The 18451-nt window shown below is 32.0% G+C and overlaps 5 protein-coding genes across 5 annotated transcripts in view; 3 read left to right on the top strand and 2 right to left on the bottom strand.

Moving 5' to 3' along the window:
- The first annotated feature begins 428 nt into the window (after positions 1–428).
- On the top strand, positions 429–12752 carry row (zinc finger domain-containing protein relative of woc). The gene is made up of 20 exons (XM_085186270.1): positions 429–601; positions 743–1002; positions 1654–1763; positions 2365–2547; positions 2929–3093; positions 3464–3673; positions 3904–4304; positions 4770–5098; positions 5441–5585; positions 6210–6350; positions 6867–7130; positions 7483–7716; positions 7896–8075; positions 8438–8570; positions 8777–8868; positions 9278–9414; positions 9795–9952; positions 10461–10612; positions 11001–11108; positions 11686–12752. Exons 1-20 carry the CDS (start codon positions 569–571, stop codon positions 11821–11823), a joined length of 3573 nt encoding a protein of 1190 aa, XP_085042396.1. The 5' UTR covers positions 429–568; the 3' UTR covers positions 11824–12752.
- LOC146541155 (U11/U12 small nuclear ribonucleoprotein 25 kDa protein) lies at positions 11995–13875 on the bottom strand. Its single transcript, XM_085186534.1, has 3 exons — positions 13599–13875; positions 13146–13217; positions 11995–12983 (listed from the first exon to the last, which is right to left on the bottom strand). Exons 1-3 carry the CDS (start codon positions 13743–13745, stop codon positions 12750–12752), a joined length of 453 nt encoding a protein of 150 aa, XP_085042660.1. The 5' UTR covers positions 13746–13875; the 3' UTR covers positions 11995–12749.
- Positions 13876–14135: 260 nt separating this feature from the next.
- LOC146541154 (mitochondrial import inner membrane translocase subunit Tim13-like) lies at positions 14136–14656 on the top strand. The gene has a single exon (XM_085186663.1). It carries the CDS (start codon positions 14263–14265, stop codon positions 14533–14535), a length of 273 nt encoding a protein of 90 aa, XP_085042789.1. The 5' UTR covers positions 14136–14262; the 3' UTR covers positions 14536–14656.
- LOC146541153 (uncharacterized) lies at positions 14645–16672 on the bottom strand. Its single transcript, XM_085186401.1, has 3 exons — positions 16142–16672; positions 15717–16045; positions 14645–14921 (listed from the first exon to the last, which is right to left on the bottom strand). The coding sequence occupies exons 1-3, from the start codon at positions 16524–16526 to the stop codon at positions 14832–14834; spliced, it is 804 nt and encodes a 267-aa protein (XP_085042527.1). The 5' UTR covers positions 16527–16672; the 3' UTR covers positions 14645–14831.
- Positions 16673–17331: 659 nt separating this feature from the next.
- The window catches only part of LOC146541152 (patronin-like), a 53441-nt gene continuing 52321 nt past the window's right edge, over positions 17332–18451 (top strand). Inside the window, exon 1 of the mRNA XM_085208237.1 lies at positions 17332–17723. Within this exon, the coding sequence (XP_085064363.1) occupies positions 17661–17723 (63 nt within the window). The 5' untranslated portion in view covers positions 17332–17660. The remainder of the gene's footprint in view (positions 17724–18451) is intronic.

The following is an 18451-nucleotide window of genomic DNA, read 5'->3' as shown; positions in this document are numbered from 1 at the left end:
AAAATTCTCTATAATTATATGCGCAATATTATAATAATTAACTAGCAAATATGCTAGTAAATTATTATAATATTGCGCAGAAAAACATATCCACTTGTCACGAATTCATCAGTGAAAACGGCCTATTACTTATACTTATGTTCAAAAATAAAAATTAAAGGAGATATTTCATTCTCCTAATTTCTTTTCCTTTAAATAATAATTTAAAGACAAAATAGATAAATATACAATTTAAAAGATTACTATTAAATGTTTTACCTCGCTAAAAATGAAGCAAAGAAGTATTACTAGATGTTAACAGTAAATAAAGTGTTTAAATTATAAAGTAAAGTACCTATTTAAAATTTTTACAATAACTTCATGACCAAGAGTAAAATTTTGCTCTTACCAGCAGTCTTTTCTAAATGGCAATAATTAGAAAAACTGTCAGATTGGCGTCGCCATCAATCGATAATTTGCATGTATTGTGTTTTTCTTGTATGTTTACATACTAAGAGATCCATTTCTGTAACTAAATGTATTTAGATCTTTTTCATGTTTTGACGGCAAATTTACAAATTCTTTAACAATGAAGTTAAAAAAAGTAAAAGCTGATGCAGAGGTGGGCCATTTACTAACTGTTTATGAGCAATTCCACTTAATGTACACACATACATTACATTATCATAGCACTTTTATAGTTGAATCGAGAGTACTATATTATTTAAAAGTACCAGCTAAATATTCATAATTAATTAAACAGGAACCTGCAGCGCCCTTACCACCACAAGCAGAAATAATTGAAGCTGATTTGTACAAGCGTTCTTATTTTGGACCTGATGTGCCGACTTTAGAATTAGAATGTTGGGAAGAAGAACTTTCAGAAGCACAACTTCAGGCTTACAAAAATGCAGATGAAGAATATAAGAGTATTCAAAGCAAACTTGATGTGATAGTTAAGGATACCGGTGGAGAGATTGTTTATAATGGTGATCAGTTCACTGCTTACCAGTTGCTTGGAAAGTGAGTATTATAATACTTTCTTTGTTGAATATCTTGCTTCATAGCAGAAAGTTTGAAAATGTAACTTTTATGATATAGATATGATATTTAAATATAAAAGTATTATAAATTCTATTGTATTAATAAGATTTTGTCGTAATGTAGTGGGACAGTGTCTAACTAAATGTACAATCTAAAATCACAACTTATTATATAGTTATATAGCATATATATAATCATTTTTTCTTTATGCTTGTACAGCATAAAGCGGCATTAAGTTCTGATGTTTTTCTATTTAAGTATATTTTGCTTATTAAAATAAAATAAAATAATCTGTGAAGACAGATTATAGATGATAATTTTATGTGATTACCTCATAAGAAAACATTAATGAAAAATTGCGTACATTTCTTAGTATTGAATGCAAAATATTTTGCATAACTTTAAGTAGTTAATTGAATATTATTATGAACATTTATTTGCACTACACATTTGTTGTTAGTTTGAATATTTTTTTACTTAAATTATACAGACTATTTACAATGTGTTATTTAATAACAAGTAACAATAAATAGATTAATGTTTCACAAGCTTATTAGAATTTATTTCTAATCCTGCTGATGAACATTTGATTTTTTATATGTTTACTAGTATATTTTTTTAAATTTATAGGCAACCAGTACTTAAGGATTTGGAAAGGCAGAGTGCTGAAATTATAAGATCTCGTTCCCGTTCACTTTCTATTTGTAAGGATAAAGATAGAGAAACTAAGAGTAGGAGAGGTATGTATTTGTAATTAATAATTTAAATTATAGTTTAATTTAGGCAGACCATTGTCTGTCTTTGAGACAGAGGATTGTTTGTCATTGGGTTCAGTCCCTGCTGGAGGAATTAATTATTTTCATGTTCCTGCTATGCATTAATAATGTTAACACAGTGTGTTGTATTTGGTTCCTTGTAATTGTTCAGAAAGAGAAGAATGGAGTCTGTTAACACTAACTTTTCTCTGCTTACCCTTTCTATATGGATAAAACTAGGTGTGGGAAAAGTGTGAAGCTCAAAAAAATAAATAAAATGAATAATAAATAAAATTTTAAAAAAATATTGATCTAATAGCCATTATGGCATAGTAGCCCATTGTCTGATTATCAATGAAAAATTCGTGGATTGAACAAATGTGAGTTTCAACTTCCGTTCAGGGAATTAATTATTTACATCACTCACTCGTAACTAAAAAAAGCGCGGCTTTGACGCCCGCCATGCGATTTTATTTCCCAATTTCTTTAAAAGTGAGGAATGAAATGTCTTAACACATGGTTTCTCTGCTTTCCTTACTATATGCAGGACACAGTATGATGCTATTTATTTTCTTAATGCTTATAGGTCGGCCTAGAAAGACCAAGGAAGAGGATAGAGACTACTCACCATCCTCTGATAGAGCTAAGTCACCTGAGAAGAGTCACAAAAAGAAAAAGAAGGACAAAGACAGAAAGAAGGATGACAAAAAGAAAGAAGAGAAAGAGGAAAAAGAAACTAAAACAAAAGATAAAACATTGGCTCCTTCAAGTATATATTATTGTTTTTTCTGTTGTTAATAACCTATTTTGTTTTCTTCTTTTATCTAAGTTAAGTTTTTTAAAGTTTTTCTAGGTAAATGTTTGGGGTAGTTATTGGTCAGCATTTGACATTAAACTCAGTGGTTGTAGCTATGAGCCCTACTTAGGAAAATTAATTATTTTCAGTTCCTTACTTTGGTTCCTTATTTTGTGTTTTGAAAACTAAACACAAAATATATTGTGCCCTGGTGATGTAAAGTGGGATAATAGCAAGATAAACAGAGTGTATCGACACTAGGTTCCCTTTACCTATACTGATATATGGGAAAAGGTGTAACGTTGAAAAAACCTAATAATATATACGTAGTATAATAATTTGTATTATTTTTAGATGTTCATAGTGTGGTGACTAATGTTAGACCATCTGAAGTCACTGCTATTGGAGGATTGCTTACCGGTAGTGCCACAAAAACAACTGCAATAGTTGATCTCACTAAGGATGATGGAAATAAAAATGTGGCCGATTCCAGAGAAGTTTCATTTAATAAGTTACAAGGTAATATAGAAATGTGAAATAATCTTTTTGTTTAGTGACAGATAAATAATTTTTGACATTAAAACAATGTTTGTAACACAATGTGCATATAATGTGGATAATTTAATATATTACAATTTTACATTATAAAATAAATGTAGACACTTATCCATTGCAATTTTAATTTTATTTAATAAATATAGTAATTAAAATTTTGTTTTTAACTTTAATATGTGATCTGTAAATTGAAAATGTACATATTTTGCATTTGCAAAGTATTCAAATAAAATATTGTTAAATTTAATTACAATTTTTAATCATGTAAAAATTGAATGAACATAACTAATTCAATGGCAATAATAGTAATGAATGTGTCTTGCTTCATTTTTAGGCAAAACTTTCCCATCATTAGTAGTAGTGGCACGTCCTTACCTCCGCTCGAAGGAGACTTCACCAACATATGACAGAGCAGCTCTTGACAGCAAAGTGAAGTCAGTCCTCATTCATACGTCAGTGAAGTTCACCGAGTGGCTAATACAGCAGGGCTTGGTTAGGTCAGAGCAGTGGTGCGCTGTACATGCTGGAAATAAATTAAAGTTGGGTAAGGATTTTTTATTTACATGAAATTGAAAATATTTATTTACATTTATATTTTCATTTCTTCACTCTTGTAATTAATTTGTTACATGTATTGTCAAAAATAACTTAAACTTAAAATAAATAGTGGGATTCTATTATAAATATAAAACCCATGCAGAGTATACAGTGATTAATAGTATATTACTTACACTTACGAGAAAAATATTTATAATATATTTTTGTCCCATTCAGGCATGTATTCCGACGTATCAAAATTCCCATACTCAGGAGGTTACGTCTGGATATCAGAATGTTGTCCGACCCGTTTCGTCTCAGTTTTCTCAAGCTCCATATTCGAAGGCGCTACTTTCCCGCCGAGCGTACTACTCAAACTGATATACCACTGGGCCTGTCAAACCAACGTCCAGAATGTAGTACAATGGGTGAAAGTGGATAATTTATATGTAAAAGGCCTGTTTACTTGGTTAAGAGCGATCTGTACATCAGCCATACATCAGCATATGGGCTTATTAGGGGGTCAGGGAAAGAAAGTCGAAGTGGGTGTTATATCACTGGGAACAACCAGCCATGATGGCACTCAGAGACAAGTGAAGGTTGAGGTGTTGGGTGTTTTGGATCCAGTTGAGAAATTAGTAAGTTTTAAATTGTTTTTGTTATAGATATGTTATACTTAGAAATATATGATTTTTTTGTAGTGTTACTCAAGCTCACCTCAATTGACTAGAGAGCTTGCACGGCTTACAAGAAGCTAGTTGGAGTCTGTTTACTTAATTTTTTAATATATTTCTGAATATTTTTTCATTCAGCATGTAAATATCACTTTATATATTAAAAAAATATTACATTTTATACTGTTTTATTGATTGGACTATGTTACATACGTTTAATGAGTAATAAATAATTTTCCATAATTAAATTTACTTAGGTTTAAAACAATACTTGTGAATTTGTAAGTATTTCCTCTTTTTAGTGTACTTTTAACAAAATTAGTGATTGTCTTCTTGAATGTATAACTGTCTTCTTTTATAAAACACAAGAAATAGTAATACACATTCTTTTACTACCAAATATACTTATAATAACAACTGTTTTTCTAGATCCGCCTACGCGCAGTGGAACCACTAGCAGAATACGAAAAGAACTATAAAAAGCGTTTCCAAAAAATTCTAGAACCACTCACAAACTGGGTTCATCCTTCCTCTATTATAATAACAGATTTGACTGTCGACAAAGGGACCCTAGTGTCAATGGGATTCAAAACCGTCCATCAATCTTCATCGCATTCAGAACAGACGTCGAAGTACAGTAATGCTAATATAATGGAATATCTTAGGCGTATAGTGCCTAGAATGTTCCAGAACACTCTGTCTTTGCTATCGAGACAGATTATACAACAATTCCTGGACGAATTGGTGTGGAGAGAAAAGTGTGTATTTATTTAATTATAACTATAGTCTATTCATTTGATTTGAGCTATTGTCTTTTCCTTGCTAAGATAAGAACAAGAAGTGCGGCGTTGACTTCCGTCACATAACATGCAATGTGTCAAAACTGGTAGAAGAAAACGAAAACTGAAGATCAAAGGACCTTAAAACTAGAACCCCTGTGCCTACCCTACTATAAGCGAGATACATCGCATAGAAAAAAATGTACAAAGCTTAAATATATGTATTTTATACATCATCAATATTCTTAAATAATTTCTAAAATTGAATTCTACGTAACAAATTAAAGAGACCATAAATAAAATTAACAAATAATTATACAGATATGGCGTCTCCCCATGGCAAGCCTTCGACAATATTGTACTACACATCTCGGAACAGACGAAACTCGACGCAAAAGATCCTATTACTATCCGTCTTAATAAAATTGCGGCGAATCCATTCAAAAACTGGAAATATCCTAGCAAGGTATGATTATTATTTTTATATTTTTTTTACATCCTGCACATAGGAGAATAAGCAGAGGGCTCATGGGAACCTAGTGTTAAGACACTCCATCCCCCATTTTGCACCGATTTTGGAGGCGTGTTGAATGGCGGAACTTAACGCCGCGCTTAGTCTCGTTACCAGAGTGAGGAAATGAAAATTTAAGTATTTCATTCCGCCGAGTCGGAATCAAAAACACAACTTGTCGAGTTTATAATCATATGTTTGTGTCCCTGCGCCTCGACTGGTTTCATTTTAAGGTATATATGTTTTTTTTTATTGCAACATGTAAGCTTAACGCAAATTTTATTACCTGTCTGCTAGTTTATACAGTAAAACACAATTCGAGCTACTCACTGCGTCACACGTCATAGAGTATGGATAAATATCATGAAATGAAAATGATAGTCCTACGTCTAAACTATTAAAGAATCATGATAATTTTTTTAGGTATGAAATATTTTATCCTTTATGCTGCCCCCGTAAAAGGAGTCTCTTTCCTCCTGTAAAAGGATTCGCTTCCAACCTGTAAAAAGAGCCATTCACATATTTTCCCCATTTTGTTATTTAACTATAAATACATTAATAAAACTAACACCTTAACAGAAAAAGGACCGTGTGGAAGAACCAGAACCGGAAACGCGTAGCAAAAGAGGTAGGAAAAAGAAGGAGCCTTCTCCAGCTCCACCACCGAAGAAGAGAAAGAAAGAAAAGACTTCCTATGTGGAGGAAGATGATGAGGAAGAGGTAAGAAATGTAGTCTTCATTCTTATATTCCGTATGTAGCAGAACTAATAATACTGTATTTTTTTGTATTGTGTTAAGTTAAGTAATATGTGATTACACATCTACCATATGTAGACACATCGACACATTTGCATATTTACACGTGCAATTATACATCCACTTTTTTGATCACAGATCGACATTTATTTATCCACTCATGTGATTATACATTTAAACAAATGACCATACATCCACACCTTTCCCGTAAAGCATTAAGCTAAAAAACACTTATGACACTAAATCTCTTATGACTTACATTACCGTTATATATACATTTATAAAAAATATTATTTTCCAAAACCGAAATGTCCAGAATTCGGGCAAAATCCGAAAAACGGAAAGTTTCAACACTAGGTTTTTTCTGTTTATCCTATTGTATGTAAAGGGTTAAAATAAAAATTACCAAAATTACTTAATTCCTTGTCTTACATGTACCATAACATACACATATATTTATAAAAAAACGTTTTATACCAGATCCCACTCGCCCTCCGCCGTACAAAGATAAAGCAAGAGAAACAAAAAGAGAAGGAGAAGGAAAAAGACAAAGAAAAGGAAAAAGAAGAAACGCCCAGAAGTCGCCGTAAAGCCGCCCGCTTATACGTAGACGACGACCTAGATGACATACCTCTCAAGAACATTAAAAAGGAAATTAAACCTGAGGAAACTGTCTCTTTGGAAAGATTTTACTTTGGACAGACAGCTGAAGGGGAAGTGGATGATGTTGCTATTGCTGTTGAGGTATGTTTTATTGTTAAAATGGTGGTTGTAGGTCGATTTTCGTAAAATATAAATGTACTAACATTATGGGTATATGAAAAATTAATAATTTATTTTTAAGTGGTTTGAAAAAAAAAACGCTTATTAAATCTGCTTTTCCAAACTTTCACCCATAACGTTACCCATATGACGTTGAATTGGCAAGAAATAAAAAAAGACATACTATAATTGAGATGTCATTGTTCTCATAAAAAAAATGAATTTTAAATGGCTTGTTCTATTTTGTAATTTACTTTTATTTGTATAAATGTTTGTCCTCTAGTAACCTCTAGTTGATACTACAGATTAATATTATTTATTACATGTTTTTCAGTGTCCCATCTGCCACATCGAATTCAACGAGTCTCAACGTCTCACAGAGCATATATTCCGTCACGTGGTTCCTCCCGCCGAAAATGTGGAAAATACAGACACCGAAGACGCCCAGTGCTCTTACTGCTTACAACAATTCCCGACGCGCGGAGAACTGGATCACCATCTCACTCAACACCACCCAATTGATACTAAGTCACCAGGATTGTTTACTTACGCTTGTTTAATTTGTGAGGTAATTGTTGGGTTTTTTGTATATTTTATTTTATCTTCATGTTATATCTTATATATACTATGGTAAACAGTAAAGAATAGACACTGACGCCCAATGCTCATATTAAAGCGGTTATACAAAAATAATAGTCCATAGCCATAGATGAAAATAATATAATTAACATTTATATTGTTGGTCAGGTCCGTTTCGCAGCAGTGCTGACGCTCGCGGCGCACATGCAGAAGACGCACTCGCCGCGCGAGCTGCCGTACGCGTGCGGTGCCTGCGATTACCGCGCCTCCGCACACCGCGCTGCCCGCGACCACGCCGCGCGCGCGCACTCGCGTTCCGACGGACTGCATTGCCCGTATTGTTTAAAGGTATAGCCACTATTTCTTTTATTTTTTTTTGTTACTTGATTTTTATTTTATTTTTTTAATATTTGCATAAAAAGTTGTTTCTTTTAATTATTTTTTCTTGTACAAAACCTCAATGCAAGTACGTGACAACGTAAAAATAATAATGTAAATAGTAATTTAAATAGTTGAAGTTGGTTCCCCTCGACTGGAAATCGAACTTCCAATTGTTGCTCAAATTATAATAATTAATGCCTCCAGATTTCGGCGGAAAGTGGAGAACGGAGTGTCTTAACACTAGTTTCCCTCCGCCTACCCTACTGTGTGTGGGATACAGCATGAGGCTGACTTAATTTTTTTTTTTCATAAAAAATTGTAAAACCCAGGTGATCCCGGTATACGCGGACGGACATGAACTCACTGCCAACGTCCTCCTCTACATCGACCATCTGAAGCAGCACCAAGACAAGGAGTTAGAAGTGCGCTGCAACAGATGTGTACTGCGGTTTGTGCATCTTGGTATGTTTTTATTATTTATTTACTTACATGTTTTGCTTAAACATTAAAAAAAACTTTATTTTACACCATGATGAAAGTACTCAATTAACACAATTTATACAATAAAATGTTAAACGATAGTATCAATAACAGTGATATATACTATTGAACATGGCGCAGTGTATAAACAAGAAAAAAACAACAATTATGTATTTTTTATATTTTAGGCCAACTCAAAGAGCATCAAATTCGTGATCATAACAGTCGAGATGATGTGATTCCACTTTGCACTGAAGAACACTTAATAAACCAACCTAAGGTAATGTGTAATATATTTTAATAATTTGTATATTGTGTATGTGTGATAGTTTTCAGAGTATTATATATTATTAGCGACCCAAACGCGGCTTCGGCCGCTTATACTTATTTAGACTTATAGTATTTTATATTATAATATAATTATACTACATTTTTACATAAATTGTAGGCTTTGTGTTATTTATGTTTGTATGTGGATAACCTATGTTACTGTGAAGTTTCATCTACATATTATGTTCAGAAGTTTTTCATCCTCACAATTTTTTATATTAGTGTCCTATTTTATGGATATGTATTTAAGAATTTTAGAAAAATATTTTCTCTTTGACCAACTTTAATCCAATCCAAATTATATAGTACTTAATTTCAAAAGAATACATAAATATTAAACGAATTTGTTACATCCTCAGAAAAAAGCACGTCCACCAGTGAAGGACTGCGCCAGCCACGCCGTCAGCGAGACGTACGAACAGACAACACTGGTACTGCACGGCGGCGCGCTGTGCCGAGAGTGTGACACTCCATTAGATAGTGATAAGCATTTCCTGTAAGTTCGTTTTTATGAGTCTTTTTATCAGAGACCAAAAACTTGATGTCTTCTTAGCTTCTTAATCCGTAGACAAACAATATCCTTAATCTTTAGAAGGTAAATTAAAAAGAACGTTTCTTTAGAAAATAAAAAACCTAATCTATAATAGTCTTTATCTTTTGAGAAGTAGTACTTTTAAGTAAAACATCATAATTTTGTTTTTTTTAATGAATCTTGTAAGTCATTGGAATTTACGAGATGAAAATCCACCTTTTTATACGTGGCTTTCAGGGGGTCATACTTTGACTTATTGACATATATACTAATAAGATAGACAAGCAAAAAAGCATATTATATGATGTATAAGTAACAAGTAATGTTTTGTGTTTGCACGTCAGCGGGCGTACGGCGTGCAGCAAGTGTCCGTACGCGACGTCGTGCTACCGTGCAATGCTGCGCCACAGCGGTTATTGCGCCGGCGCGCACTCGCTCGAGACCGCACCGCGCGCCGCGCCCCAGCCCCTGCACTGCGTGTGCGGGTACACCACCGACGTTGGTAAGTGATTTAAGCTATACATCCATACTAAAGATACAAAAATGATTTTAGAAAACAACAAAAATTCTATATAAGTTTAACAAGAAAATTCGATGGAACTTGATTAGAACTTATAGTTTAGTTAGTGTTCACAGCGCTTTAACGATCTCCATGAGGCGCGCGTGCCAGTACTGCCATGTTTAACGTTTTATATGTTTGCTAAAAACATTGCTAATAATAAAATCCCTAACATGAATACTTATATGCTAAAATATATTTAACTACACAAGTCACACGTCAACACACGCACCCACGTTCATCATACACGTCCTAACAACACCACTATGAAATTCAATATGCATGCTTGTTAACTCTATCAACATAAATATTAATAAGCATACTCTTTTCCAATTTTATAAATATAGGTTAACTTAACAAAGATTAACAATAAAGTATATTTAAATATCCAAATTACAAAAATTTAAAAAACTCAAAAATGAAATTAATGTTCAAAATTTTTCCACCCCAGGTACAGACATGTTGTCCCATTTACTGTTAACACACCACACAAGTGCGTACTCATCGGAACAAGACGCTCGGGCCAACACTGTGAGAGATGATGTACCTGCGACCACCACGGTACCCACACCTGCTGTCTCAACTACTGAGCCTGTTGATACTGTAAGTGTATTTTAATGTTGTCCAAAATAGTCAAGTTTGTGGAAGTTTTTAATATTTCTATTTTTAAGTAATTGTAACAATGATTACTTTTAAATTAAGATTAGAAAATAAAATATCTATGTATTGTAAATTTTCTCAGAAGCTCTTAAGTAAACTCACCAATTGCTTATAATTTTGGTTAGGGAGTTAGAAAAGTACTACACAGCATAGCTGCATTATTGTTTTTGCTTATTTCAGGTTGTATAACCCAAAAAGATTTACTTTAAAAAATGTTGTGACTCTTAAAAAGAGGTATCAATGATAAAGTGAATCATTGCTTATGATTGGATGTTTCATACTCAATAACTGTATAAACTGATCCAAAAATGTAAAATTTAAATTCCTACAGCCCATGGAGACCATGCCTGCTATAGCGGACTACGCGCCGCCGTCCGTCATCAATACTCAGCTGTCACTTGATGATTTAGCTCCACCATCAGTGCTACAGTCTGATCAGGTATGCTGTTAATAAATTTATACTGACTCATCTCAGCGAAACTGCAATTTTAAATATGAAATTATAAAAATCAGCTTAATGCTACACACAGCCGCACAGAGTAGGGTAGGCATCTAGTGTTAAAACACTCCATTCCCCACTTGTGCACAAAGTTTGACTGTAAACGCGTTTGGTTGTGGGTTCGAGCCCCACTCGAGGGAATGAAATATTTACTTACATTTTTATTTCCATTTCTTTGCTCCGGTATCCAGGCATAAGAGCGGCGTTGAGTTCCGCCACTCAACACGCAATACCTCCAGAATTCGGCGCAAAGTGGGGTACAGAGTGTCTTAACACTAGGTTCCCTCTGGTTACCCTACTGTGTGAGGGATACAGTGTGAAGCTAATTTGTTTTATTTATTTATTTAATAGGAAGCCAACATAATATACAGTGTATTTCATCTTTCAGACATTCAGTATAGAACACTTATTTTTACATATCACAATCTTTAATTCAAATTGTTACACAAGTGATTTTATTTATTTTTTGTATTCTACAAATCTTTGACATTCATACATTCAATACATTTATTTACAGCATGAGAAAGAGCTACTAAACGATGCATATGACAGGCCACTTGCCACTCCTCGTCATGAAGATCCACACTATAGTCTCGGAGACTTTGAGCCTCTGCCACAGGAACCTCCACCACAACCCGATTTTGAACAACTCTAAAAGCTTATGTATACATATTATTTTATTTTAAACATCTTTATTGTATCTTTACCAGGGTTGAATAGGTTGATTAAGTTAATGCATTTTTTTTCCCAGTCCTTGGGAAAGCTTGAATTACACAGGTCCAAGAACACATAGGGACCCCCTAAGATAATATATAAAAAATCATAATTATACTGTAAAGATAACTTTATTCATAGTGTGAATTTTTATTTAAATAACTCCTACTAAAAGTACTAAATACATATGATTAAAAAATATGTTCATGCAAGTCACACTGTCAACACCTTTATGCCAGGTATACAATTCATGACACCAATTATATTAATATAAGGTTAAATATATGTAAAATTTGGTTAATTATTTTGCAGTAACAAACTTAGCTCTGTTCAAACTTTTTTTAAAATACTTGGTTTCTTTAAGTCTTTTGATTTTTTAATAGTACAGTTATATATATATATTTTTTTACTAATATGTTATACCTGTATTTTTATTTACAACTTTTATGGTTAAAGTAAGAGCTAACTAGAACACAATTTTTGGGACAATGATATAAATCATGATGATTTTTTGTTTGAATGGGATGGGTTTCAATTTTTTTTAATCGAATAAAAAACTGGGATATCAAACTTTCTAAGTTGCAATTTATTTTTACATTTCAATAAAGTAAAACACCACTTTGTTGTGTAGATATATATGCAATCTTAATGACTTAAGCTACAAAACTCTAACTTAGAAATTATGTATAACATAATATAGTTTTTACATGTCCTCTATAATTAATGTTAATAAATGTGATAGTTCTATCAAGTTATTTGTCTATTATGTATGACATGTTTATTTTAAGCATTACTCTTAATATTAATGCACATAAATGACTGTTTATCTTATGATGTAGCCAATATAGAAATAAATACAAATTATTATCACTTTGTTTTTCTTCTTTTCTTTTTAAATGTTAATGTAACTTTATTAGATACTCCATAGTCAGATATGTGTGCATCATCGTCATCTAAACACAAACTATCAAAATATAAATAATATGTTCTCCAAATATACTTCCAAGATATTTTTACTGCATTTTGCATTCTTCTTTGGTGCAACTCAAAATGCCTTGCAATTGCTTTTTTTAGATTTCTAACTGTGGCATTTTGGGGTACCTGTAAACAAATTCAGAGAAATTATACAAAAAATAAGTAGACTTCCATATTACTTAATTTTTCAGATGTCTGAATCATTGAGTTCATAAACACATTATATCAATAAACTTTATTTGGTAAATAAATGTAAATAAAAAGGCAGACAACAAAAAATATACTTACAATAACTTTCAATGATTCTTCGACATCTCTTGAAACAAAGATAGTTATAGACTGGCCATGTTCTACAGCAATCTGTGAAAATTAGAATCCATTACACTTTTTTTTTTTCATATTTAACTTTTCAAATTATTGTTGATAGTTGTTGTAGACTATTTGTGACGCAGGGTTAAGTGTGACTGTAAACTCAAGTGATACTTGTAAATACGAAAATTTACAAGTATCAGTGGCGTCAGTTTAAATTTATCATCATCATCATCATCAACAGCCATCTTTTGTCCACTGTTGGACATAGGCCTTCCCCAATTCTCGCCACCACACTCGATCCTCAGCTTTTCGGACCCATCCGCTTCCCGCCAACCTCTTTATGTAAATTTATATTTCCATTTATTCACTTTGGTGGAGCTTAAAATGAAAACTTCATCTTAATGAATAATATACTAATTAAAAAAGTACCAAAGATTCGATTTCTTCTAAAATAATATCTTCCGGTAGGTCAGATAATAATTGATCGTTACTTATATAGTTTTTAAGAGAGGATTTTGTAATTTCAAGAAGATCTTCGTGTGACAAGGTAGACGCCACTTCAGATATTTTGTCCATTTCATCAGAAATATGCACGTATTTTCAAATTTAAATAAATTATACGTACAATAGATACATAACAATACATTTTTTTTATTTTCAACGGTTCGGTTCTTTATTTATTTTCAACTCAACTATCAAATCAAAATAAAATATAAATTGACAGATGTCACAGGTTTGGCAGTTCAGTCTTTATAGGCGTATACATTTTTAACGATTTGCGAAAAGAAATGTATAGTAATATGGTGCGGTATTGGTACTAGTACTTTGAAACGGATTGTTTTATATTTGAAATCGGAAACATACTTAAAATTTAAAGTTTATTAAGTCAAAAATTACTATCCAGCTCAATATACACTGGTCTATATTGTATAACTATACATATTGTATAATGCACTTCATTTATTATCTGTAATGTGAATCCGACGTCCGTCTAATCTGACTTCTGAGTGATCGTATTTGCTTTTGAGGTTAGAATACTTACTTAAATAAAACTGAATCAAAATCTATCTTGTCTAGTATTATATCCTAAAAAATGGATTCTTTATCTACTGGATCTCTCAGTGGAGCGCAAAAAGAGGAGTTAATGGACCAAGTAAAACAACAAATCGCTATTGCAAATGCACAAGAACTACTGACAAAAATGTCCGAAAAATGTTTTAAAAAGTGTATTAACAAGCCCGGCACAGCGTTAGATAACTCAGAACAAAAATGCATAGCTATGTGTATGGACAGGTATATGGACTCCTGGAATCTAGTTTCTAGAACTTACAGCACTCGCATTCAGCGAGAAAGACACAACATGTAAAGCTTGACTTCCTAATTGTTAAACTCATTCTGTGTTGTAAATATAGAAACAGTAGTTCTGAGCATGGTTAAATTGTGAGTTGTGTCTGTTATTTCTTGTTAAATAAAACTGTTTTAAGTTATCTTTTCACTTTTATTTTCTACCCAATCAATAAATTTTATTTCTAATAGACATGAAAATTCATTTAACTTTTTTCTAATTATCATGGCTTTCAGAAATGTTTTCAAAAGATACAAACAAACTTGTAGCAATTTTATTTTGGTGTTATATAGTCTAAAAATAATAATTGAACTAGTTTATTGAATGCTATCTTTTAACATTTTTTTTCTGTATTGATATAATTTCTTTATCCACATTTCCTTCAGTTCTTCCTGGCTTGGTAATTCCTGAAACAGAAATATAGATTAAAACAATAATATTTTATAAGATCCATATTTACTTCAGACTGAAGAATTAAGACCAAGAATTAATTTCTTTAAATTATGGTGCTATGTAATATCTAAATTCATTTTCAGCTAAATATGTATGATGCAATATGTTTATTTTATTATACAAACTACAGAATACTGTTAAAGATTTTAAAAAAAATCAATTACATCTACCATTTTAATAAATGCTTGGCATTGATATGTTGAAGTTTTTTATTTTGTTTGTATTTATTATACGGTTTTTTAAGGTATAGTATGTAAGAAAAGAGCATTATGTAATTAGACCCTCCTAGTTAAGTTATGTTTTTATACACCAGGCTTGTGTTCACATCAAGCCTTATGTTTTTTGAGACATTACATATTGGGGCAGGACTGAACATTGGGCTTAGTCTTATTATCTGAGAAAGGTTATGAAAATATACACATCCCCTCTGCTAGATATGAACCCACAATGTTTGTATATAAAAATAATTATTATACCTCTGTATTGTTACTAATAAAACACTAGGTTAGATATGACCTCAGTAACTGTTAAATACAGCCCAGTTTTAAACAAACCATGACTGTGACATACAATTATTTTTAGCTTAAAACTTGATTTGGTATGCATTGGTTGAGCTCAATTGTACTGTGTGCCTGACTTGTAATATCAAGACACAAAAAATAATTTATTTACTTGAAGTAGAATTAAACTCTAAACCAAAATAACAATCTCATTTACAGTCACGCACTGTTTCAATAAAACATACTTACATCAAAATTTATAATTGAATCTTCTGATTGAACTTTAAGTTCAGATTCTGGTACTTTTACAGTTTCTGAATTTAAGTCTATCACTATATTTTGCGACTGTTTCTTACTCTTAGAGGATGTAAAAGATTTTTGTACAAAAGAGTCACTATTTAGTTCTGCTAATAAATTTCTGTCATGTATTGTTGGCATATCCTCTTTGACTTCAACATCTTTATATTCGTAAGTTGGTATTTTAGTCATTGTTAACCCAACTGACTCTGCTGCCTTAATAGCTTTTTCAATTTTTGTTTCAGTGTCATCAAGATTATGATTATGCTTGTTTTTAGACTCTGAAAAGAATAGTGTAGGGTAAAATAAATACAGTAGATATATTTATGAATATTGGTAAATTATTTTTAAGAATATTGATATAAAAATTCACTTACCTATGTCAAATGAACTTGATCTGCTGCTAGATGATTGTTTTCGATGTTTTCTGGAGCTCTTATTGCGTTTAGACCGGCTGTGTGAGCTTGATCTCGATTTTGAACGATCGCGAGAATGTCTTGATCGCTTGGACCGAGTTCGTGATGAAGATCGGCGCTTAGATCTGCTATCATAACGATCCTTTGAAACACTCCTGGAATAACTTCGTTTCTTATATCTTGAACGTGATGTGGACCGTCTTCTTCTATGACTGTTGGACTCCGATCGATCCCGAGACCGTGACCGTCGTTTATGTTTACTTTTAATCTTTTTCCTATCGTAAGACGATTCTGAACTGTATGAGGTACTCCTTCTATCACGATATCTACTCTTTTCCCGAGGCATTTGTTTAGATATCTATAATGTTATTATATTTAAAAATATTGATTGCATATTGCTGATATATTTAAGGTAGGTAAATAAATATCTTTTTGCAAAACGTACAATACTCGCTAACATTTGCTAATTGCTATTTTGTTGCTAAAGACATCTGTCAAGAGCTGTCAATTCAATCAGTATAGATAAAAAATATGTGTATCCCTCTCAGCTCTGCTCTAAATTTTTATGGTCAATAAATTACATGTAATAAGAGTAATAATAAAAAAGTGGCTGGCATCGAATGGATGGGAGAAGCCCAAGAACGGGATAATTGACGTAAGGGGGCCTACGTTTAGTAGTGGACGGTGATAGGCTGAGAAAAAAGTAAATTAAAAGATTTTTTTAAAAAAAGTGCATCCACTGATTCTAAAGAAATTACTTAAATATGTAACAGTTTTAATGGATAAGATTTTTGTTTAGTAATTTTAAAAATGCACATTCTTTCATAACAACGATCTCATTTTTCAGTTATATTTGAATTTGCGCTTTTAAATTGTGTTCACTTAAAAACATAGGTGGCACTATATTGTTTTACTATTATAAGAACGTTCCATATGACGTTATATCTTAGTAGATAATGCGACATTGAATAATTAAAATATACTCTTAAGCTCAACATGGCTTTAAAAAAATAAAATATACCTTCTATATAAAAAATACTATCTATGAATCTAAAACACATCATTTATTACAAATTAAAGTATTTTTAATAATAAATTTAGCGAATGACATCTTGAAAGGACAGCGTTAAATGAAGCATAGTCTAGGGCAGCGACCACAATCAGTCGGCCTCGATGACGGAATGTGTGAAATTTTAAGATGGTGATGAGCAGTGTTTTCTTGATTTTACATATAAAATTAAGAATTGTTACGCTTCTTATTTATTGATATGATCGTAATGTTTATAATCGTGTGACTAATGAGATATTAGTGCATTTTGTATTGGCGTAGCAGACTTGAAGTGTTGAACGTGTTTGTCGGATCATTGACATTGTTTCGTTATAAATTTTCGTAGCATCGTGATTGTTATGTTTATACTGGTATTGTGTGCTTTTGTAACGTTAAGTGGATGGATTAGGCGTTTCTGATGTTTTCGAAGTTATGGAGAGGCAGGAGCGCACATTTGCCAACATGGAGGCCACAGACACTGTGGACACCAAACAGGTGAGATCGAGACAATGTTATTGCCGGTTACACATAACTCGGCACGTATGCGATGCAAGTGTCGATTACTTAACCCGTATAACCAATTTTTTCAAAATATTAACCATTAAAAATAAAAAGTGCTAAATTGACCATATCTTCTCATTATAAGTTATAGATTTTTATATATATAATAATTATAGAATTGAAATTTAGGTGATGGAGTCACCTTTAAATTATTCTAAACAAATCAAGGCAAAGTGTGGGTGAAGTTACTGCCCACACTCTTGTGGAATAAATTATTGCTATTTGAACATTGTTATGTACCTTACAAGTCATATCAAGTATTTCATATATATAATATCTACAACCTTTGTTATAACACTTAGCACCAACTTTTTATTGTTTGCCTTATCAAAATATGAATGTTAATTCTGTTAGTACTCAATTTGGGCGTTACCTGTTATATATTAGGTTTCTCTAGGGAGCTAGTAGTTACTGAAGTATAACAATAAATTCTATAAACTATTAAGTAAGAAAGATTTTAAAAATAAATGGTTATTATACAATAAAATGTCTCTAATATGTAAAAGTAATAGAAAGAGACAAGGACATATTATTAAAATTGAAATATACTCCCTAAGGGAAGAAGTTTGTATAAAATTGAATAAATTGTTGTAAGACAATAAATTTTACTTTTTATATTCCAAAGATATAAAGACAACTGCATATTTCTTCTGCAAAGCAGA

This window comes from Heliconius melpomene, chromosome 1 (assembly GCF_056956725.1).
Source record: "Heliconius melpomene rosina isolate 202511_hmr_F chromosome 1, ASM5695672v1, whole genome shotgun sequence".
NCBI lineage: Eukaryota > Metazoa > Arthropoda > Insecta > Lepidoptera > Nymphalidae > Heliconius > Heliconius melpomene.
Note: the sequence above shows the minus strand (reverse complement) of the source record. Positions and strands in the feature narration are given on the sequence as shown.